The 25,041-nt window shown below is 42.7% G+C and overlaps 1 protein-coding gene across 1 annotated transcript; it reads left to right on the top strand.

Annotated features, from left to right (window-relative positions):
• Positions 1–1,371: 1,371 nt before the first annotated feature.
• Positions 1,372–24,984, top strand: syde1 (synapse defective Rho GTPase homolog 1). The gene is made up of 8 exons (XM_066708102.1): positions 1,372–1,578; positions 14,174–15,079; positions 15,260–16,042; positions 17,113–17,336; positions 17,787–17,913; positions 19,267–19,448; positions 20,146–20,377; positions 20,867–24,984. Exons 1-8 carry the CDS (start codon positions 1,494–1,496, stop codon positions 21,325–21,327), a joined length of 3,000 nt encoding a protein of 999 aa, XP_066564199.1. The 5' UTR covers positions 1,372–1,493; the 3' UTR covers positions 21,328–24,984.
• Positions 24,985–25,041: the final 57 nt, after the last annotated feature.

Below are 25,041 nucleotides of genomic sequence, written 5' to 3'. Positions count from 1 at the left end.
TAGAGGCCAACGGTCACAAACAGTTTGAGATTCCTCCGTTTATGAAATATGCCATAATCCGGGTCACTGGCCTGTGTGATACCCCACTTTAATTGCATCATCATCATCATCATCATCATCATCATAAAGAATAAAAACACTGTACTGCAAATACAATGAACAGATTTAGAATATAATTATTTCAGTGGCATTACAGTGGCAAGACTTGATAGAAACCCTTCAGTTGAATATTAAAAACAGTAAGATAGAAAATATCAGAGTGTTACTGTGTGTGCGTGCATTATAGACAGTATACAGGCTCTTCTCAGCACCACAGTGAATGCTTGGTGTAAAAATATGTAAAGCCTCCGCCACAGACGCAGGCGGTGCGAATATCCTGTCCCGGCCCGCCGCCCTGTCAGCCCCTCTCTGGCCGGCCGCCGCTGCTCCTGGCATCCTCTGCGGCTCTGGAGAGGCGCTGCGAGCAGGGCAGGAAGCCGCTCGTATTTTTAGGGCCTGGGGAGGATGTGGGACTGCCGCCTTGTGACAGGAACGGCCCACACCTGGATAAGTGCTGCAGCCTAGAGGAGGCAAAGTTGGGAACAGAACGGGAAATCCTTTATTTTCTATACACATTTTAAGTCCATTTAAAATACTGCGTGCCTGTGTTCTGTATTCTGTAGCAGACAGGGTGACACAGGAGATTACTTCACCCTAGTGCCGTTTACTATTGCTGTGAGAGGAAGCGCTATTGTCTTATAATGGGAGGTCGAGAGGACAATTTCCGTCGTAAAATGGTGCATAGGGCCCCGTGCACCTGCATAAGTGCTTTAAATAAGTTAACATAATTATACATTAAAACCGCACTCCTGAATGCATAGGCCTTCTGAACAAATACAATTAAAATAAATACAAAGAGAAACAAAAATGCTACATTTATCATTTCTAAATTAACTTTCTTTTTTTTTGTAAGAACATGTTACGTTAAATTGTTGCAGCCTACTTTTGTACGTGATTTTAGCTTATGCGTGACCTGCTGCATTTTGCTGTAAATTAATCCGTTTGGAGAAAAATGTTAGGTTAAGGGTGTCTGCTAAGAATATATTATTATTATTATTATTATTATTATTATTATTATTATTATTATTATTATTGTCAGCGGTGGACTACGATCCACCATATTACACTGTTCTGCATAGCCTATGGTTGTGTGAAACAGAATTAACAATAAGCCTAAACAAATGTAACAAACTTTAAAAAGCCCTTTCACTCTGACGAGCCGGAACTACAAATCCCAGAAGCCCCTTCTGCGCCTCCAGGGCTCAGAGGGAGAAAAAAATGGTTTTGGGAAAGAATCCCTGGAATTTGTTTCCTGTGAAAGTTGGCCAGAGGAGCCCTTTGAAAGCGATGGAGGCGGACCGAGGTGCCGCTTGTGTTGACGGAGCGGGATCGGGCATGAAGCTGCAGCGGCTCTGCGTCTCGGTGTAGTCCTGGGGGTCCCCCGAAACACAGCCATGGCTGAACCCCTGCTCAGGAAGACTTTCTCAAGGCTTCGAGGCAAAGACAGATTCCGGAGGAAAACGGACCCCAAGCTCGGAGGTGAGGATGGGGAGTCATCGGGGGCTTTTGTTGTCGTCTCAGCCTGGCTCGGAGGCGAGTCCCGCAAAAGCGCAGAGAACAGTCGTTTGTTCGCCCTGTTTAAGATGCATCTCGACACTGATCAGTGGCAACATTGTGTTTCAGCGTGCATGGAAATACGGCACGCTTAAGACAAACTATGTATAGATTTTCCCTAGCAGCTTACATACTTTGATCTTTATTTTTTATTTTTATGTTTTTAAATAAATATTGTTTGTCAATATTAGTGTTAGCGTGAGCTGTTTGGCATAGTTAATGATTTGTCTGCTGCGTTAGAGGATGCAGTTGAAAGTTGTGTCAGTGTCGCCATATAGGAAGAAAAAAAAGTGACGTTAAATAATCAGTGTAACTTTCCTGCCGTTTGTAGAAGTGCATGTGACTTCTCAGTACTGTTTCTAGTATAGGGGGGGCTATAGGATGAGCGTAAGGGAGGGCACCGTTAGCCGGGCACTGTAGCGCGTTTGTGTGCAAATATGCGCCTTACATAACTCTCCCATTCATGAGCCAGGAGCGCTGATCCGCCGGGAGGGGCTGTCCGAGTCAGGGCGGGCGCGGCCTGTCAGCGCTGCTGTGGGGGGCTCGACTCCCACCCCCGGCCGCTGGGCTGGTCCTGAAGCAGAAGTACAGCCCCGCAGCCCCCGACGCGCAACGATACCTCAGAAACATCGCTCTTACTGAAGGGGCCCTTGTACGCGTTAAATACGGAGGGCTCCGTTTTCACACGGTGTTAAAGACGCATAACGGTCTATTGATCTGTGTCTTTCATTAGTGCATACAAACCGCGCGAAACTACCAATATGTGTAAAGACGCAGCACAGTGTGGCCATTCACGCCTGGCTGCAGAAGTTGAATGTGGTGAACTGTATAGGGTGGCTGTGCTCGGCGCATACTGGCAGCGCAATTGACGCTCCACGCTTTGTGCGCACCTAATGAGAGGCGTAGGCGGCAATATCAACAAACCAAGAAAAGGCACAGTAAAATATATTGAAGCATGTAAATATTTAATATAGCCCTATGTACACCCACACGGGCTTTACAACACACACACACACACACACACACAGCCAAATGAATGCCTACCCATCGCATACCATGCAATAGAGCCATGTGCATTTCTAAGAGCTGTGCACTTGTATTTAGAGTTAAAATCCTTCACATCGGCCCGTTGACATAGCTAGCCTGTCTGATTCACTGGTTTAGTAGATGTTGGTTATTAATGTATACTGGTTTATCTAGGTGCTCGTGTTGAATACGTTGTGAGATGATTGACACGGGGGGATGTTGTCGACAGTGTGGGGTGACTTGGAGGCGAGAGGTGATCCTTTCCTCATCAGATCCAATACCAACACACTTAAAGCTGGCAGACATTATTCATGAATCCGGCCCGGCGTGTGAGATTGTGATTCGGCTTTGCGAAACAGATTAGCGATTTGTTCTCGACAATAAAAATGCAACCCCCCTGTGTCTAGCTGAATCATGCGCATACGGTCAGAGACGGGAGACATTTCGACAGCAGTTTTTGGCATCTGTGATAGGAATTTGGGTTTCAGATAAGAGCCGCCCACGCATTTCTCTTTCGCGCAGATGGCCTATTCGGAGCTGCTGGCGCTGACGAGGAAGGCGACGCTGTGACAGTGAGGTGTGAGAAACGCGTTGCGTGCAGTGAGTCTTTGGTGCGTCGGCACTGGGACGCTTCTGCTGCTCTTGTGCTGAATGATGCTGCTGTCCACTGGACCAAACAGCGTTGAAAACCATACCTGGACTAGTGCTAACACTGTGTGCTACAGATTGTATGAGCATTTCGACATATAAACTGGAAAAATAGGCTTGACAATTGCCCTTGCGAGTGCTCGGTATGGGCATCTGTTAAAGAAACGTGATTGTATTATTTGATCATGGCCATTATTGCATCAGGCTGTTTTTTTAGCCTAGTGCCACAGGTGTAATCCATACTATGTGCCAGTAACGTGTTATAATGACTGGCTCAATACACAAGCAAACGATAGGCTGAAGATAAGCAACATAGGTTGAAGTTTTGTTTGTTTTTTCAATAACAAAAACTCAAACGTTTAATAAAAGGGGACTTTGAGCTAGGCCTATATAAAATAGTGATGTTCTATATAGCAAAAACGTTTGTAGTTCTGCATCAAAATATATTCCGATTTGCTTTATATGGGTGTATATTAAGAATTTCTTAATTTAATATGTTTTAACTTTATTTTTATTTTTCAAATACGGCTTTAGTCATCAACATGTTTGTTCTGTGGCGTTTAGTCCTGTCTGATTCCAAGCGATTGTGCTCCTGTGCAGATAGTTAGGTCCATAAATATTTGGACAGTGACACAATTGTCATCATTTTGGCTCCATATGCCACCACAATGGATTTGAAAGGAAACAATCAAGATGTGTTTTGTGTAGATTTTAATTTGAGGTTAGTTACATCCAAATTGGTTGAACGGTGTAGGAATTACACCCATTTGTATATGTGTTCCCCCCAATTTTAGTGGCTCAAAAGTATTTGGACAAACTAACATAATCATTAATTAAATTGTGAGTTTCAACACTTGGTTGCATATCCTTTGCAGTCAATTACTGCCTGAAGTCTGGAACCCATAGACATCACCAGATGCTGGGTTTCTTCCCTGGTGATGCTCTGCCAGGCCTGCACTGCAGCTGTCTTTAGTTCCTGCTTGTTCTTGGGGTTAAACCCACAGTGACTGACCTTACATGGAACAAATCAAGTAGCCCAACTGTGAGAAGATGCATTGCCTTCAAAAATCGCACAACCCCTCGAGTTTTCTTTGGTTTTGGTTTGTGTAGCACCAGTCACACAGGAAACTGGGATAAAGCAACATCCCTGTGATAAAGGACTACAGCATCTCTAACAACTGCTCTTTGAATACCCAATTATTGGAAATACAAACCAGTGCCACCTTTTTCTGCAGAAGAGTGAATTGAACATTTCAGTGCCCTACTCGAAAGGGCTCTGGGTGATTTAAATGGGTAAATACATGGGATAGACATCACAGTTACTGGCACAGCTGAATTTGGATGTTCTGTTTAGTCACTGTAGACCAGACACGATAGCGAACAGATTGGGACATATACTGCATTACAGATGGAAAAGAAAGATTACAGAAGGCAATGCCAAGATCGGCTTTGTCACTGAGTGTGTTTATTCGGCCTGGCCAGATTTCAGACATTAACTTTGGAATGTATGTGTTTGTATTGAATTGGTTTATTTTCCATTTGAAAATTGTTGTTTTACTGTGAGCAGTTTTAGCCCTGCCACTCCCTTTCTCATTTGGTCATATTATATCTGATCTTTTTTTATTGTATTATTATTGGAGTCCTCAGTTTTTTATTTAAAATATGAGAGAGTTTCACAGTTAAATCCTTTCAGATTTATTTTGCAAGATTTCCATGTTCTTTAAAGTGTGGGTCATACAGAGATTATGAGAGGGAATTAAATAGGAGAGAGGTTATTTGAAATTATGCTATCAATATAAACTTTAAACCCCCATTATCTTAAAGTTTTTACATTTTAATTAATAAGTGATGTTCATGGAGCCTGCTTCTAAATTTGTCAAATTGCAAATAAATCAACCTCTTTCACACCTGAGCTGTTAGAATAACATCCTCCTACATACCATTCTCATAACATACTCTTTCCTCACAAGATGAACGTGTTGCAATCTTGTTGGGGGCTGCTTTTGATTGGCTGATATAGATCTTAATAGAACAGCACATGGAGTGCTATCAGGAGGAGTAGTTTAGAATAATCTGTGTACAGTCTGAGCAATCGGTGTAATGTAATTAAAGTCAAATAATAATTAATCCAGTTCTAAAATGCATCGTCTGAACTTGTGTCCCTTTTTAATGGTTTTACTTATGCTAAAGGTATTGAAGTTATAAAGTATTGTACCCATTATTCGCTAAACGTTGCACGCGCTTAGCTGATACAGATTGTGTGAAGTTATACGCCTGTTCTTTTCTGTATAAGACTGGTCAGTGCGGGTCTTGTAATTAGTAAATTTAGGATCTAACTGGTTAACTTATAAGTACAGTAAGCCAAGCGCTTACAGCATGAAGCACAAGTCACGCTTTGCTACAGTAGGGCTTAACAATATGCTTATGCTTTTAATATCACTTTAGACATCCAGTCTTTTGTGTATCTGTGGGGGAAGTCTTTGAAAATTAAATGTTAATGCAAAAGTCATTTGAAATGTTAATATTGTCGGCGAATGTGCGTACTGAAATATAACAATACAAATGGCATGATTGTTTGCATTTTTACCTAAATAACACGTGCATACATGGGAAATGAAAATGCAGCTGTGGTATTGCATTTGAATAAAGTCCACTATATGCTTCCATACTGTTCTTGTACTCTATTCTTATTACTAAAAATGTCGAGAGACTTCAAAACTTCAAGAAAATTGAATTACAGTAATTTGTGACCATGAAGTTTACAAAGCGGTTTGTGACTTGATTTAAATTCAATTCAAATTAAGTCAATCAATATATTTGTTTTGCATCCAACCACTAATTGATGTTAACACCTGGCATCAGACATAATGTATAATGGTGATAATGAAGTACAAATAAAATACGTGGACTAAAACTAGACTGAAATGAAAGGTGTTTTCGTCGACTAATAATAACTATAACTAATGAAAGATGGAATTACTAAAACTGTTAAGCATTTAAGTCAAAAGAGTAAGCTAAATATAAAATAGCTGGCCAAAATGAACACTGGGTCAGGGTCAGTTTTACATTTTCCAATTCCTATCCCCTTTTTAAGACTCCATTCCAAATTCCAAATTCCTAATTCCAATTATTTTTGCTATAGACATAAAAGACCCTACTGAAAATGAAAGGTTTTTGTAAATGGAATTGGAATGAAAAAAGTGCAATGGATCCCAACCCTGAGCACTACAAAGGCAAATATGATCATGCTATCTCCCACCCCTCTCTTGCCCTCTTCTCTCTCTCTCTCTCTAGCTGATGTTGATTAGTCTATTTAAATACTAAGGCATTTTTTAACCCCTATTCTATCCATGTAGTTTGTACTCCTGGGATACAGATTTTTCTTATTGGTCTGTGATGACACTTTCTGAAGCTACTGAGTTTAAGAAAGTTTTAACCCCCCCATATACACACACTTCTTTTTCATTTTCTCTCTCTCACACACCCTTATATTCTCTTTCTCTCCCCTTTTTCACTGTCTTTCTTGTTCTCAGTCCCCCTCCTTCTCCTGCATCCCTCTTCAGCTCCTCCATCTTGATTATGCCTAAAATAGGGAAAGTCCAAAGCAGGCATGTGTTTGTATAAACAGTGGAAACACAGAACTCGGCTGAGGCTTGGAACAGGTCCCATGAATGGCACAGAGAGTTCTAGGGTGTACAGGAATGTTCTGAATCTTTGCTTTCTTGTCTGCTGTTTACATCTTCTTTTTTTTATTGGGGGGGCTCAACATCACATTTTCCATTTTTTCAATGTGGTTTTCTGTCTTTTTTTTTAATTATAGACATACACTTTCTCACTATCTCCTTCCTGTCCATTGCAGAGAGAGGTTAGCCAAGAGGGTACAGAAAGGTTCTTTGGCAACCTCTTGCACTCAGTTTGTTTCCTGATCCAGTAGATCTCAAACACAAACAACAAACCTATCAATTCATTTAATTAAATCTTTGTTTCTTTTGGGGGCGAGGGGGAGGGTAAAATAGCATGAATTGATTTTAAATGCGTTTCAGCAAAATATGTTGTCAGTGTTTCTTAATTGAACGGGAAGAGCCCATCTCAGTCATTGGGAAGTAGGCTAAAACGTATAGCATAACAGTGTGTTTTGTTTTCTCCTAGATGGGGCATGACTGTGTTTTTATTAAGTCTGTCTGCCTCAAAAACAAGCTACCCAGCCAGAAACCGCTGGACCAGATCCCTGGATCAATAAGCTACTGGCAACCAAGCAAGTGTCAAGGGCCGAATGCTCTCTTCTCATTGGAAGTTCCTTTTGTGGTCCTGTGTTCTGGCCCTGTCTTTCAAGTTCTTTTTAAAATGGTTGTGCTGTACACAATCACCATTGCCTGTTGTCAAGGAAAGGAGCTCCAATATTTCTCTAGCTATGCTTTTCAAAGAAAAAGATTCATTATTTATACATTATTTATACATGCTTTCCTGAAATTGGCAGCTGTAGTTGAGCTTTGTTGCTCTGTTTTAGTGGTCAGGCTATATGGTTTGTTTCAATTATATGCTTGAGAAGTGTACAACTTTGCAACCCTCTCCCAGGTTTACTTTTCAGGTATTCTTGTAGCAGCATGGAGCACAGATTCCAGGCTGCCCTTTAAGATGAAAAGCAGAAAGGCTTTCTTTTGCTAATTTATGCTCTTTTTTGAAAGCTATTGAAGTTTTTGAGCATTAAGTCTCAACCAAACCAAAATACTCATCTTCCCGCAAATGGCCAGGTACCCTATTGCGTTTTTATTTAGAAACTGTGTAAAGTGAATTCTGACAATAAGTTAAACTACACAAGTTTGTAACTTTGATCCATGGATAGGGCAACGTTGGTTGGTTTGGACCAGGCTTTAATTTCTTTCTGCTTCCAAACCCTCCCCCCACCTTACAATGTTGTAGTGGTCCTGCCTGCTTTAACCACAGACATAACTGCATTTTCTCTGTGCAGTTCTCCAGGTTCTCTCTCTGAGGAGGAAGGAAAGAAATCGTCATTGCCCAGTGTGGCTCACTTGAAAGGTGGGATTCAGAGATGAAAGTGACCCATACCTGTATAATATTTGAGTGTCTTCTTTACAGATGGTTCATATTACCCTGTCTCTTTGGGACCCAAGAACGTTAACTGAAACTACTTCAAAGTATTGCCACAGTGTGTGATGTATAGCTTCAGAGTGAACGCCTCAACTGGGTTCAATTAAAGCAGACTGAGGGACAAATCATACATGGTTAGCCTTACAGTGACTGGGTGGGTGGTGGGTTGGTTGCTGGTATATTGTTGCTGCAAATTCAGTTCAGTTTAGTAGAACATAAAGCAGTGGTTCAGTAACATACACAGTGGGTCAGTGACTTAGGTTGATTGGCCACCTAAAAATTCCCTTTTGTGTAGTGTCTGTGTCCATATTATACCCTGCTTGGTGCCTGGTGTTGGATGAAGTAGTTAAATGAAGAACGTGTGTTGGAATGGCCTTCCATTGATTCCATGCTATTTGTGTTCAAGGTGGGACTGGCAAAGTGAACTCTGGGGTATGGACCCAGAATTGACATTAATGATTAATGGGGAAGCTGAACAGCATTTGCCCTGTGGCCCTCTTTTGAAGCTCATGGTGGCTGGGAAAACCGATGCAGCCTTATCAGTCTGTTCTTAGAAGGCCAAGTTTGAATCTGCGGACTGAATAGGACACTTTATCTGTGCGTCTCACTAGCATGTGAGCCTGTCAGACACAAGCCCCTCTCTTTCTCTGTAGTACCCCTTTGTCAAGGCACTATAATTAGAAGTCTCTTCACAAAAACCATTTTAAGCACCCATAACCTCAAGTGCCTCATTTAAATTACAAAAAAAAAGAAGAAGAAAAAAAGTGTATGAAACAAAAAGGCACTTGTATTCTAGAAATGTCTTTGCAGGCTTGTAAACAATGAAAGGGCCCTTAGTTTAAAAAAATACATAAATCATTAAAGAAAATTGCGTGGGGCACCTCTTATGTAATTCCCAAAACAATGGGCCTATATTCTGATCTGCTCAAATACAAAAGGTCTTACACTTCTGTTGGGTACGCAACATAGTGACAGTGTTTGTGCATTTCAGTATAGTTACACCTTGACAAAATATATTTTACGGGGAGCTGCTGAGTGATTGAATCACACAAAACCCTCCGTCCAGACTGCAGGCCTGGCACTACAGTCTAGACAGTGATAGTCCCAATCTCAGACAGAGTTCTACTCAGCAGGGTGAAATGATTATCTTGGGACTTTAACTAAGAATGGATGGTCTGGTATTTTAACAATATTGATTAGAAAACGAACAGAATTATTTTGCCAACTTTCCTAGCAAATTTATTTCTTACCCAAGTCAATAGTTTTCACAAGAAACATTTCAAAGCATGACACGGTGCAGCAAATAAAATCAGTACAGAATACAATACGCATTCATCCTAGCACATTGTGCAAATGTCCACAATATGTGCAAAATACATAAGTAATCAAGAGAATGAGAGTGCATAAGAGCAAGAGTACTGAGCTGTCCAGGAGATTAGACTGCTGTATTACAGGTACTGTCTGGAGTAGGTGCTGCAAGGTGGTCATGGACTGAGCAGTCCTGCCCTCGGAACCGCACATCAGCAGATCAGAACTCTGCTAAAGTACAAGCTGCTAAATTTCATGAAAATGAAACATTCAGACTGCACGTGAAAGGGAAATTATGATAATCTTTCTTATCGTGACCGGGCACATGGGAGTGGGGTAATTGTCACAGGAAGTGGGCAGAAATCCTTCATGATGGCACTGAAAAGTGTGGAAGTGTGTCTAGCTGCCCAGAGATAAAACAACAACTTCTGGACATAACAATTTAAAGGCATTCCGACCCCTAGTCGGAAGGGTCTGGTGGGATCTTCAACCATCTACAAGAACAGTAAGGAGAGAATCAATTCTAAAGGCAGATCAGTGACCATAAGGGATTGTGGGTAACACTGGGAGAGGATATAAAGGCCAATTGGCAATTCCAAAAAATAAAAAATAACTGTTAATGTACTAGAGTCTCTAGTATAAACAGTTGATGGCTAGTGGGGTGTAGTAAATAGTGAACTGAATAATAATAACAAAAATTTATTAATTTTAAAAAAACAACACACTATGATAAGAGTACTACAGTAGACTTCCTTCTTTCTGGAACCTAGGACTAAGTAGGCTATAGGGTCATGAAAAAGCACATTTAGGGCTGTTTGTTTGTTTGTTTGTTTGTTTTTTCCCCCGAAGGGCATTTCAGGAAACGATTGTGATCCTAATTTGAAACGGTCCTTCTCAAAATAAGTAAATAAATAACTTCCTGTAATTTGGAAACTCCCATTTAGAGACCTTTTTCTGCCTTTACTGGAAACTTTATATACTGTAGTTCTATTATCGTCCTGCAAAAGAAACAAACGCACTGTTCATAATGAGTTTCTCTGAGTCAAATAATCCTAATCATCTTCACTATAATAATGTTTTTTTTAAATAAGCTACCTGGCGCTGCAGTTTACACACATATTCCAGTGTTTTTGCTTTCTAAGATTTTAAGTGTAATGATTTGGGGTTTTACTGATGCAGGTGAGGTTTTTAAGTCCTCCCATATTTCATTTGAACCTTACAAAGGTGATTAGGTTACTGTTCGTTAAACAATATTGTTTAATATTGCAGTCAAACAATAACACCTTCTCCACTAAGTGGCCTGGAGTCTTGACAGTGTTCTGCAAACAGTGTTAAAAAAATAGCTGAAAACATATATGCTGATAAATATGTATGGTTTAACGAACAATAGTGATGCAAATAAATGAATCCATTAATTAAATGCATGGTGTGAGAAATTCCAACTTAGTTTAATCTTAGACAATCACAAACCTCATGTTGTTCCAACCATACACCTCTGACATTTTTTGCCCCCCAGTGTCCTTGTGTCCTGAGTTTGACCACACAAGTGTGCATCTTTCATTCACAATTTGCAGTGCGGTTTTAAAGCTTTCAAATCTGTCTGGAAGAGTTGCTGAATCGGAGCAAGAGTGGTATTTTCCTGAAATAAGCTATTTTGTTCAATGTCAGTGCCTTTGCTAACTACTCCATTAGTTTTGATCTTAATCCGTTTTAAGTCTTTCTGTTAAAGTGATGCACAGTCTTGAAGGACAAAATGAAAACTTTCCACTTCCATAGAGAATACATATAAATACAGTTCAGTGTAATGAAATGGTAACTGCACATAATTGTGATTTTTTTTTTTTTTTTTAGTATGAGTAGTATGAGCTTAAAGTTGCAGTTTAGTACTTTTCTTTTTATATTCGAGTAGGGGAAACACAATTCCAGTAAGGGAAATAGTTAAAGGCTGTGCTTGTTTTGAGGGAGACCGTATGAACAGTGAGAGAGTGTTTGCGTTCGCTTGGGCTGTGCATAGCATCGGTTGATCTTTGAGCTCAGTGTTCAGAGTTTAGGAGAGTATAGAGGGGTCAGTGCTGCTTTTTCTCCTCCTCCTCCTCCTCTGCCAAGTTCTGTGCCCCCTCCCTCCCTGCCACACTCTCCCCTACCCAGGCCTCCATGCAAAGGACAGGAAGCCAGCTACAGAGCCACTCTACAGATGTGTAATGTTCCACTTCCTGCCCAAAGCAGACTGTGCCCTCTGCCACAAAAGGGGGTTTGTGTGAGAAACAGGACTGAAGTAAACAGCCTTCAACTCATAACTGTGACCCCTCCGATGTTGACACTCACGCAGTGACATGCGCACACACACGCACACACACAGCTACACTCAGATAAGCTTTGACTTTGAGCATTCCCCTTAACGATCTGATTCCACTCAAACAAAATTATATCTTCTGATTAGTTATCAATTGCAAATTGTAAGAAAATGTGTTTGAAGTCTTTTTCCTCTTCTCAGCCAATGTATATCTCATAAAATTTCAGTTAAGTTAATTTTCTTTAAACCTATAAAATAAATACATGGATTACAGACTAAAACACTATATACCTTCTATTTGAAATATCCCAAAAAGGGGGCTATTATTTGGGTATAAGAAACATATAAGGGTCACAAATGTAATTTCTTAAAAAAAAAAAAAATAAATAAATAAATATATATATATATATATAGCCTTTTAGGGAAATCTATCCAGGTTCCAGTTATTTGGAATAATAATATTAAATAATAAAGCAAAATAATCTTAATCGATGTGTTGGCAAAAGCTGTCAAAAGCTAAACATCATTCGATTAAGTGGAATCTTTTGTGTGTTCTCCAGGCTGGATCTGTGATGGTGAATTCATAAACTCAATCAAATCTGTGTATTCAGCTCTCTGTGTAGCCTGCAAAGTGGGTTGGCAACTAAACGGAGCTCACATGGCAACACACGAGAGGGCCCCAGATGTTCGCTGCGTCACAGAGGCTTATTAAAGAAAAACAGGGACTTGCGCCCAGATATTTTATGCGGTCTTTGGCAGAGAGCCCCTTGATCAGAGTACAGATTGGCTTTCAGAGCCACTTCAGGCTTTTTTTGTGTTTTGTTTTGTTTTGTTTTTGGAAACCGATGTGAAAAAGTCATTTAGATTTTTCATTTTGGGGGGGATAACTTTAGTTTAATGTTAAAATACTGTAGTAAACTGTGGTCCACAGTGATTGTGCTTGCTGTTTAGTCTGGGTCCTACATGAACGGTTGTAATCAATACAGTAGGTGCTAGACTATATAGTCTACATGTATAGAGGGTAATTTTGCAGGTAATTTAAATACTCCAGAACTAAATAAGTCCAAAGTGTTTTAAACTGTAAGCAGGAGCAAATGCAGAGTTGATTTAGTAGGGAACTTAGAAATGTAAATGTTAAGGATGATGGATGATATCATAGCAACTATAGATCCAGTAAAAATATATTTATCTGTGATAATTACTGAAAAACATGACCGTAAGCTTCTGTTTTAGTTTGTATTCGTCTTGGGGAAACTCTACACAAGGAGAAATCAAAGGGGTCATTTAATGGTTACAGAACACCATGTGGTCCAGACCATAAAAATGCAGTCCTGATTTTTCTCTCCAATATTATCTTTCTAGATTCTGACATTTTAAATTGCTTTCATTATGGGTCATAAATGGCGATGACTTTAAACTGCTGATTTTCAACGCAGAGGTTGAGAAAACGCTGTTAACCAAGCTTGAGGGTTATGATGTCACTCTGGAATGCGCGTCATAAACATTCCTCCCTCTGCAACACTGATGTGGGTTTTTTGGGTTCCCACTGTGGCTTCTCCTAGCATGGCTGGATTGGAGTTGCATGAAATGGAAGGGTGACGTGATGTTGATTTTGTTACCATGGCTCTCTTGTCTCATTGGATTTGTCTTTGTCGCCGTACTCCAGTGATCTATAATGTTGTGCATGTGATGGAAAAACAGCAGGAACGTGTTCTTGGTGTTGGAAGAGTTTACAAAAGTGGTTCATTCTTTTAGTTTAATTTATTAGCTGATCATCCAATTGATCATCGATTTCTGTATCTCGACTATTCTGCATTTAAAATAACCAAATATGGATTCTCAATTTGAAAGTTCCAACAGTTAATCAACTCGGCTCACTTCAGACTCCTGTGCTTATCTGAGGAGGAATGTAGGCAACGTACACACTCTCAGGCTCAACCTGCACTCTAATAGGAGATTTTGACCTGTTGAATCCCGCAATTGTGTTTTTTTCTAAGAGATCCTGCATAATAACACAAACTGCAAAATAAATTCTCAAAACACACAGACGCACACATATAGATTGAATGGAATAAATGGAGGTAATGCTATGACTGAGGTGAAGTTTTAAATTAAATGTTTTACTTTTGCCTGCAGAAATACCAAAGACAAGTCTTGGTCAACCCCCTTCAGTAGAGGGAGATGCTGCCCAGCCCCAGAGCAGCCAACCAGCAGAGGAAGCGTGCAAACGAGGCACATTCATCACTGTTTCCAAGAAGCAAAACTGGGCCAAGTTCTCAGCTGCTTGCAGGGACCACAGCTGCCTACCCAGCACTGATGGGTCTCGTACCCTTGGCTCGAGGTCTCAGGAATGGGAGAGCTGCCAAGGAAAATCCCAGGGCTCTGGCCTCAAATCAAGTTTGTCATCTTCCTCCATGACGCAGAAGACTATCATTGTTGATAGCCAGTTCCATTTAGAGAGAGATGGAACTTCCCATAAAGGGTCTCCGGAGCTAAATTCAGTCACCTTGGGGCTCCCTGAGCTGACTAAGCCAATGCTGAGTTACACTGAACACTGCTCGGCCTCCAGCTCGGGGAAAATCACTGGCCAGGGGGCCTACCTGCAAAGCCTGGAACGGAGCAGCCGAGCCTGGGTCCTCTCTGCAGGAAAACCCCTGGCTTCCGACGAAGGTCTCCGCTTTCCCCCCAACTGCCTGGCCGAGTGGAAGCAAGGGCCAGATGGAGAGAGTAAAGGGGACATTTGGTACAACCCCATCCCAGAGGAAGAGGACTCTCGTGGGGGGAGGAGAGATTATGGGGACCCTTGGAAAAAGCGAGACCTGGAGGACTCTCCAGAACAAAGGAGGGAAGGCCGGGCCCAGAGGCGGGTTGGGATAATGGGACAGCCTGGCCACATCCCTCGGATTCAGAGACACAACAGTGACCCCCAGGCAGTCTCCAGCAGCTCCAGTATTCCTCCCTCCATGTGCAGTAGCCAGCCTGCAGCTCCCAAGAGAGATCTCCATGGGGATGCAACTATGGCCAACAAGAGCGATCATTCAGGTAATACAGAATAGCCTTTGCCTTTCATCCATCTGCAGGATCCTTAGATCATTTTTATTTTTGTTTTAATCTTATAAAGCATGGCAAAGGTCTATGTGAATTTTTGACTAATGTAACCCCCCTCCTTGCCTCTCTCTCGCTCTCTTTCTTGCTCTCTCTCTCTATCTATCTATCCCCCAGATGCAATCCAGCAGGCAGACCCATTGGAGCAGCAAGTGGCGGGTGGGGCCGGGGCAGCGGTGGTGGCAGCGGACAGCTCCCCTGGCTCGCAGAAGAAAGCTGGGGTGATGGATCGCATCAAGTCGCCGGGTACTGTGCGCCGCCTCTCCATGAAGATGCGCAAGTTGCCCGAGCTGCGGCGCAAGCTCAGCCTGCGCTCCTCCCGCAACCAGCGCCGGGGCCAGGCCCCTGGCGACGGCACGTCCCCGCCCAACGCCCGCAAGGAGTCGGGCAACGTCATCAGCCGTTACCACCTGGACTCCAGCGTGTCGGCCCCCGAGGAGCGGCCCCCAAGACGCTCCTCCAGGAGGGGGAAGTCGGCCAGCAAGGGGGGCTACCTGAGCGACGGCGATTCCCCAGAGCTGATTGCCAAACACGATCCCAAAGAGGCAGCCGGAGTCCCCGATCCATCCTCCTTTCGGCCCTACAGTCTTGCTGAACAGCCCAGGTGTGCCCAGAGGCTGTCTGGACTCATGAGCGTCCACCTGTTTCGCTTGGAGGAGGTGAAGTCCCCCCGAGTGGACTCCAAGGAGGTGTTCTGCGCCATTCAGGTGGACGGAGTGACCCGTGCCCGCACCGCCTTGCTCACCTGCAGGGGCCCCTTCCTCAGCCTGGACCACACTTTTAACCTGGAGCTGGAGCGCGCCCAGTTGCTCAAGCTGGTGGTGTTCTCACGAGACCCCAGCATCAGCCGCCATCGGGTCTGCTGCCTGGGTGCTGTGGCAATCCCCCCACTCTTCAGAGGTAAGGGAGGAGGAGGAGGGCACCCTCCTACGGCATGTTGGAGATGGGTTAGGTCTAGGCAAAATCAGGTTTGTGCCACAGGTGAGACAATGAGACAGTGTGAGAGTGAAAGAGTGAGGGAGTGAGAGTTCGACAGTGCGGGAGTGAGCAAAACGGGGGAAGAATGACACCATGAGACAGGCAGAACAGAAGACTGCGAGACAGTTGGTTGGAGAGTGAGTGAGACGGTGAGGGAAGAAGACCATGAGACAGCAGGAGAGATTCCCCCTGAATATGTTCATGTGATCAATCCCTCCCCTCTCCCACCCACCCACTGACTCAGTCTCCATCTAATCTTCCCACAGCGCCGGTTAATCCAAACAGCATCTTGCAGCTGTTCCTTGATCTTAAGTGTCAGTCTTCTCAGTCGGTTGTCCTGACCCCTCTCAGACTGTGGTTTCACTGAGCTACAGAGTTTACAGATCCCTCAGCATATAGAAATACCGCCATGTAATTACATTTAATCAGTTCAGTGGCTTGAGTAATTTACCAGAGGTGTTTAGTGAATTCAGATGAGAATAAAATGTATAAGTATTACTTTTGTTTTTTATTTCGAGGAGGTAGCACAGAAAAACATTTTTCTTAAATGCCTGTGGCTTGAAATGCATCAGCTAGAGATTAAATGCAGCCGGTCCTTCATTATTGGAGGATATTTTGATCACCTGTATAAGACCCCAACCCCTGTCTGTAACCCCATCCCTAACCCTGACTCATGTGATCGACGTCTAAAGTATCCAGGTCTTATTCCTCTGGTACTCAGGCCTTTCCACACTAGCACATCAAACCGGGTTCTGACCCACTGTGTAGCCACTAGATTTCAGATTTTTGAAAGCACAGAAACAGTTCGAAAGTCGGTCACTGGCACTGACCCGGGTAAAGTGAGAGATGTAGAGGGTAAAACCTGACCTGCTGGACAAGGTATCATATCCTGGGTAGGGTCGACCCAGGTTGAGGCCGCTTGTGTGAAAAGGGCTAAATGTTCATTCGGACTTTGAGCAGTGATACTAATGGTGTCACTGGCCTGCTCTCAGGGTCTCGCTCCCAGCTGTTAGCTGTAAAGCTGGAACCGCGGGGCATACTGTATGTGAAGATGACCCTGGTGGAACAGTGGGACACCCCTGCCAAGCCCAGCGACCAGGAACCCAGGGTATTCGGGGTGGAACTGCGCCACCTCGTGGAGAAGGAGAATTCCCCCACCAAGGTGCCGCTGCTTATCCAGAAGAGTGTGGCGGAGATCGAGAAGAGAGGGCTCAAGGTATATCAAGCCATAGGCATGGGCAGAGGGGAAGGGTTTTAAAATACCCATGTACGCCAGTGATCATATTTGTTTGTGTATTTTGGTTATCCCTCTTTTGCAAACAGTATGGGTCTGAGGTCAGTGTAGTTTTCTCTCAAAGTGACAGTCAAAAGCCTGTTTTTGTACTGATCTTAGCAAAAAGGGAAATGAAAATTACAAGGGAGAGTGTGGACCTTGGAGAATGATCCTTTTTTCAATTAATATTCTTATGAATGTATGATTTAATTAGTATTATCACACATCTTGTGTTTTATAGATATATTTGTTTTAATCCACCTCAGACCCAGAAACAAGCTATCTGTCCTGGATTGCTTTTTTTCAATCAGAACAGATGCCTCTGAGGAAGGTGATTGCAGACTGGCTTGAAAATGTGGCCCCAGTCAAAAAGGTGTGTGTGTGTGTTGGCAGGTGGTTGGTCTTTACCGGCTGTGTGGCTCGGCCGCGGTGAAGAAGGAGCTGCGGGACGCTTTTGAGCGGGACAGCACGGCCGTCACCCTCTCTGAAGAGCTGTACCCAGACATCAACGTCGTCACAGGTCAGTGACCGGATGGCAGGATAAAAACTTTGAATTTGTAAATACAAAATGGGCATAATTTAACCTTAGGGGCAGTAGTACAGCAAATTGTATTTTAATTGACGTGAAAGAAAATCACCTGAATAGCCTTCATCCTTCATGGACCAGGCTTTCTACATTGACCAATTACCAACATTTGTTCCCAGACCCAAATAATATGTGATTTAGGGTTGTCCTATAGGACTAACTGGATACAAAGTATTTACAAATACCTCTCTGTTGAAGGGTGCTAGATATACAGCAGTACCATCTAGTGGCAATACGTGGCATTGCTTTCCAGAATACAAGTATGCAGAACTGTTATGTATGATCTGCTAGTCCAGGGATGCCCTAACTATGGCCTGGGGGGCAAATGTGGTTTGGCCCGCAGAAAGGTATAAGGTAAGTAACCGATGGAAAAAAAAAAAAATCCTTTAATCACTAGTTTTTCTGTTTTATTTAGTTTTTTATGCTGATTTTGAAAGTTGGTGATAAAAATATTTTAAATGAGTCTGTTGCATAAAGTTGCGAATAGATTCTCCCTGACAGGAGGCTGTTGTCACGTGTTGTGGGGGACACTGGATTCAAAATGGACAGTGGGGCGAGAAACAGAAATTAGAGCACAGATCATTTCAAGAAAAATTGATTGAAAGCAATTTTTCTTACTCAAGTTAAAGAAAAAGCTGTTTGCTTTATATGACAAGAGACCACAGCTGTAATGAAGGAGTACAATGTTGGAAGATATTAAATGACAAGACGCCTCAACAAATATAGGCCTTGTTTGGTAACACCGCGTTAGTTCAGTGATTTGGAAATGATCCACCTGTTTGAGTCTAGCCTGGTAATTGGCCCTCCAGGCATTAAAGTTTGGGCACCCCTGTGTTAGTACTTTCACTTCACTCACCTGTCTATACACATGTGCACACAAGAACAATTGAACGTTTTTTAACCTTTGATTTCTGTTTTGGTCAGATTTAAGTTGAGAGTGACGAATTTTTGTTTTCTTTTAAACTGTTAACTTCTTCACCTGCCGTGCTTTCATGAGAATTATTGCATGAAAGCATTGTACAGATGCAACAACGCAGCACAAAAGTGTCACTTCGAGTACTGAACCAAAGGTGCCCTCAAGGAAACCAGACATACTGTGTTCCCTGGTGAAAGTCAGCATGTTTAATGAATTCCTGGACTTGCGATCACAGACCCTTACGTATTTTTGCCAAATCCGAACCCCGGTTACAATGTAGGCAATTATGTTAGGGATTTACTACCTGATATGGATAAACATGGTTTTGCACTGGAAGCCTCCTTTAGCTCTGGCCTTGGATTTCTCCGCAGGCATTCTGAAGGACTACCTACGTGAGCTGCCCTCCCCTCTGATCACAAGGACACTGTACGAGGTGGTCCTGGATGCGATGACCAAGCGGCCCTCCAAGAGCGCCCCCAACAGACGAGAGTCGGACACCCAGCGCTCTGCTCACACGGTCACCCTGCTGGACTGCCTGCCCGAAGCCGAGAAGGTAAGAGATCGCAAATGTGAAGCAGCGTGATTTGTTAATTCTTTACGGCGGCAGTCTTGGTGTAGTTCCCTGCTCTTAGCTTGGGACGTGACCTTTGTGACCCTGCGGTGACGATCCCAGACTGCTTCCTTGTTGAATATCTATGCCGATCTTAGGAAGCAGGGGATGAGGGGGAGGGAGAGAAGAGATGGTTTCTCAGTGCTGTGTCATTGCAGACCTGCCCAACTGCAATCTTTTCTCAGCACAAAAGCCTGGCAGTCTTCCACAGAACACAATGTTACATTCCCCAACCACCACCACTTCCTCCCTGGGCCATTTTATTGTTTTTGTTTAATTTGTTTGCCTCTTCCGCAGAAATGTGCTTAACTCTGTGTGACCCCATCAAATAGATGGGTCGATCTTTTAAAACGAACTGTTCTTATTATTATGAAAAAGAAGTAAAGTGAAGCCCACTTCAAGAAGATGAATGTATACTTTGTGCGCTTGTCTAGATTTCCTTTCCGTAAGGGTTCAAGCAAATGGATTGGAAAGAATATGGATATTTTTTGTTCCCCTGCTTAGACAGAAGAATTAGCAAGGTTGCTGGAAACCAGTTTTTATGGTTTAATTGTTTTTGTTTGTTTGTTTTGCCCTTTCAATCAAATTGGCTTCAAATGGATTTCTCTCTCTCTCACTCTCTCCCTCCCCTCCCCTCAAGGCTACCCTCACAGTCCTCCTGGATCACTTGAGCCTGGTGGCGTCGTTCAGCGAGAGCAACCGCATGACGTGCCAGAACTTGGCCGTCTGTTTCGGACCCGTCCTCCTCACCCCTACCCAGGATGCCTGGCGGCCGGGGGGGCGTAGCTTCGCCCACTGTGAGGAGATCAACAGTGCCATGGACTTCAAGAGGCACATCGAGGCCTTGCACTACCTGCTGCAGCTCTGGCCGCGTGAGTGTGTCTCTCTGGACCTGCAGTTAACCAGAACGGTCGAATGAGAACCAGGGAGGACAGCTCTGAAGCACTATAGTGGAATAGTGGAGGGGCTTGAATCGGGTATTATTGAAAATCAGGGACAAAATCTATCATAGTGACGTCCTTTTGGGACAGAAAACCACTATCCGATTCAACAGTTCCTAGCATACAAAACCTCTTGTTCATTTCAACACGGTGTATTTATACATGTTTGCTGCCTTGCTATGGATTATCTTTATGTATATCTGAAGGTGGTGAACTTTTTCTTTAATTATCCTTAACATGTTTATCCTTAACATGTAGTTTAGGCTCTCAGGCACTTGATTATGACATCACGGGTGTTGTTGCGTGGCACGGATTTAAGCAACTTGGCTGTGTTCAGTCTGGGCAGTTTTATAGTCCTATTTAAGTTTGATTTATCCTTTCAGCATCTCTCTCTCTCTCTCTCTGTCTCTCCTGGAACAGTCCCGAAAGGACGGACCCTAGACCCTCCGGCCCCTGAACCTCCAGTATCCCAGAGTTCCCTATGGCGGCACCAGAGGCCAGCCTTGAGACTGGAACTATCCAAGGACTCGGTGGTCTCGAGGAGGGGGCGGGGCCGACTGGAGAGCCCACCTTGCAATCGCTACGCGGGTGACTGGAGTGTGTGTGGGCGGGACTTTCTGTCTATGCCGGAAGCTGATTATGACGAGGTGGCAGGGACTGACAGCGAGGAGGAGGAGGAAGAGGAGGGGGAGAGAGGGGGCCAGTTGAGGAAGAAAGACTGGGATGCCCAGGGGCCTCTCTACATGACTGATTTCCCCCTGGATCCCCAAGCCCTTGATTTGGATGCCCCGTTCACCACTAGGCTTAGCCTGAAGGACTTTGACACGCTCATATCTGATCTGGAGAGGGAACTTGCCAAACAGATCAACATTTGCCTCTGAAGAGGGCCCCCTGGTGACAGCAGCTGAGACACTCACAGCCTCCAACCTACAAAGGCTTTTGTTTGTGCCAATTACAATCCCCTGGCACCATCAAGTCATCAAGAAGCATCAACATCAAGCATAAACGGGGAGGCCGGAGCTCTTCCACAGTAAGAAAACCAAAATCCTCTATAAGGAACCAATCGAATCTTCTCCAAATCAGGCTGTACACAACTATACAGACTGCGTATGAATGTGCTCCAGCCCCACCTAATGCCTATTTAGTGTCTTAGTTTCCATTACCAATTACAAGTTTTGTTACAGTTTAGTTATGTGCACTTAAGAGAACTTTAGTGAGAAAAATGTGCACTTCCTGGTATTCAGGATATGACCTTTGACTACCAGATATAAACTGAAGTAGTAATGTTTCCTAAACAGTTAAATGCATAACTGAGACATGACTTTGGGAGTGCAGCTATATACAAAAACGTGTATTTAGTCAGATATTTGGTTCATTTTCATTCAGTATTTTTTCATGCTGTCTTTAGGGCTGTATGTAGATCCTCTTCAGCCAGTCCAGACTCAATTGTGAAAAGTGTGTGTGTGTGTGTGTGTGTGTTTTGAAAAAGTAACAAAAAGCTATGCAACTTTCATACTAGACTCAACTTTCTGGCTGTCCATGGCACTGATCAGCTTACTACAAGCCAGTGTCCTGCCCGGGAATATACCAAAGGAAGACGACAAGCAAACTCGAATTGCTTCAGTTATTATTATTGTTGGTCTCCAGCAAACTATGACACTTATTTTAAAGCATTTCAGTGATCTACATGGAACAAGCTGGGGTTTTTACAGCTGGGGATATTTTGTGGTGCTTCCAGATATATCCCTGTGCCACAGGCTCACAATCCGGTGTTGTTGTTGTTAAGATGCTATACGGGCAGAACAGGGGAAAGACCTTTTTATGGTGAAAGCCAAACATCCCAACCTACCGTCCACGGGAGAGCAGACTTCACCGGGCGAAATCTCTCCCTGGCCCATCATCACAAAACCGAAGGCATTTTATCAAGTCAGTCGTAAGAAGCATAGAGCACAGTAAGGTTTACATCAGCTTAACTCGCTTAATATGAAAGATCGGTCAAGGATGAGATCAGTCCTTTAATCCATATTTTAATGAGAAAACTGAAAGCCCCAAAAAGCCCAAGTCACACAGATGTGATTTCTCCCATACAGAAAGAGGTACGTGCATAGGAACTAGCTATCAACACAGCCAATAGGAAAAAATGTGTATTATCCCATGATGTGCTTCAGCAAGGAATAATACTGTTCTGCTATCTGTTTTTTTTTTTTTTTTTTGTCTTCTACATTAGATGTTAACGGGACCATTATTTTATTTTTCTATTATTGCCCTCTGTGGGTAAAGTGGACAAACATCAGCAAGAGACCTAACCTCTACTGTCCGCCATTTCCACAGGGTATTTTGTTAGGTCAGTAATTTGTTGATCACTTATCCGATCGCCTTTCGGTCCGTTGCATTGGGATGCCATGGCTGATTGCTCGACGGCAAAGCCAGTGGGGAGGACTTTCACCGTGACCTCTTTTGCTTCTGTGACAGTTTTTTTTTTGTTCGGCAAAAGAGGAGGAGGAGTTTCTGGGAGTAGCGATTCAGCCGAGATTCTGAATGCCGATGCCTCTCGGGTGGCCGTAGAGACTTCCGTACTGGTCATCAGCGTCAGCTTTCTGTGAGTGCGTGTCGCTTCGGAGGAGACGGGACGTTCCTGCAGTGCTGATAGCCATCAAGACTGATGAAGTGAATTTGATAGGGACCCATAAACTGTCCAAAATATTTTTTAGAAGATGTGCACGAGATTAATAGATACGTTCAGCTTTATTTTGTAGTGTTGCAAAACAACAATCCAACCGGTGGCAGTGAGGATGCTCACTGGTTTGTCAGGCCTCTGCTCGAACTTGTGAATCAAGTTAGGAGGGAAATAAAAAAGACCTAAAGTAGATATCCCAAATTGGGGGTGATCACCTGAGTGTTGGGGGCCACTTTTAGTGCTTCAAACCCTCAGTGACCCCTGTGAATGTATATCAAAGGTCAATTCAGTTCTCAAAACAGACTTGAATTTGTATTGTCAAAGGTGTGCAACAAACACTAGACTGTATGACCCAAAATCGCTATCCGACAATGAAGTCCATGATACAGTTGGGCACAGAATGAGGTTTTCTATTGGCAACTTTTTTGTGTTCTTGATACCCTGTTATTCCTGCACAAACTGACCAAATTCCTTTGCACTTGTTTATTGGGTTTGTATTGTATTGTATTTTTGCTGCTTCTTTTTTTATCTTATTGTATTATTATTTCTGTACACGGTACATATTTAGGAAACGATTAATTGTCACTATTTATGTTGTTATATTTACATGGTTTGTCATTGGATTGTTGTGGATGCTTTTTCTCCCGTTTAAAAACTGGCTTATTCCTCTGTAATGTTATTAGATATTAGTTACCCCCCACCAGTGTTTTTCTGTAGCATGGTTCAGCCAACGGGGTGGTGTTTTCTGGGAAACTTATTGAATGACGGACTGAGGTACTTTACCCAGATGACTCAAATAAAAAACAAAAAACTATATTAATGCATATATGGGAAGCCATGTTAGTAGCTTTTGATAAAATCATCAGCCACATAGTCGGGGTGGGGTCAGAAAAAAAAAAGTAGATAAGGATTGCTTTTGTGCAGCGCAAGCTTTGACAGTGTTATACATGTAGACTGGTAGAAATACTACATATTCCAATATGGTGTTGGAAATGTATGCCCCATCAGTTGGGTTCACATTCCCGTAGCTGATTCTGTGATTCATACAAGCATCGGAAACAGTGGTAAGTGGTTTTTATTCAACAACCACTAGAGGGGGCCCAAGACAGCAGGTCACAGGACTGTTGTGACTCACCATGTTTATATGAAAGGATTGCGGTTATGTTTGGGAAAACTCATTTTGAATGGCTGTTCGTTGTAAAGAGGGTATTGTTCTGTCGCTCTGTCAGTGTGTAAAACATGTAAAACTGGTTACTGTTTTTTTTGTTGGTTTGTTTTTGTTTTTTAATCATGAAATATGATTGAGTTTAATTGAAATCTGTATACATTGCCAGAAAGACCAAAAAGATTGCTCCTTGTGCATTGGTGTTTTTCTGGCAGTGAGGATATTCAAATAATTAAAAAAGAATACAAACTTTTCTTTAGGATTGAAAGGCCAATATCTATGTCCAATAGTAGGTGAAAACTGCAGAGGACATAAGCCAGTACATTGCAGCTGCAACCTTGGGAGTCAAACCAAAGATTATTGTGGGGCTTGTGACAAATACTCTTACGTTGGAAAGGAATACAATGGCCATATTATCTAAAAGCACCCTCTCTGTTGTCGAGGTGGTGTCTTCTGTGAACAATGTTGAATTTTCAGTATTTTAACTTCATTTGTTAATTGTATTGTATTGAATCGTATTGTTTAGTTGTATAAACAGTATTCCGTGATATTGCACAACTATAATAAGCACTTAAGGTTTTTTTGTTTTTTAATAGTATTCTTTTTGTAAATTGGTAGCATCATATGCCATACAGTGTTATCAGCCCCCCCAAAAAGTAATAATAATAATTAATAAAGCACATTTGTTATTATAAATGCATCATTTGGTTTTATTTATTAATTTTTTTACCCCCTTTTTGTTACAGGAAGTGA

The sequence above is a fragment of the Amia ocellicauda genome, chromosome 7, assembly GCF_036373705.1.
Source record: "Amia ocellicauda isolate fAmiCal2 chromosome 7, fAmiCal2.hap1, whole genome shotgun sequence".
Classification (NCBI taxonomy): domain Eukaryota; kingdom Metazoa; phylum Chordata; class Actinopteri; order Amiiformes; family Amiidae; genus Amia; species Amia ocellicauda.
Note: the sequence above shows the minus strand (reverse complement) of the source record. Positions and strands in the feature narration are given on the sequence as shown.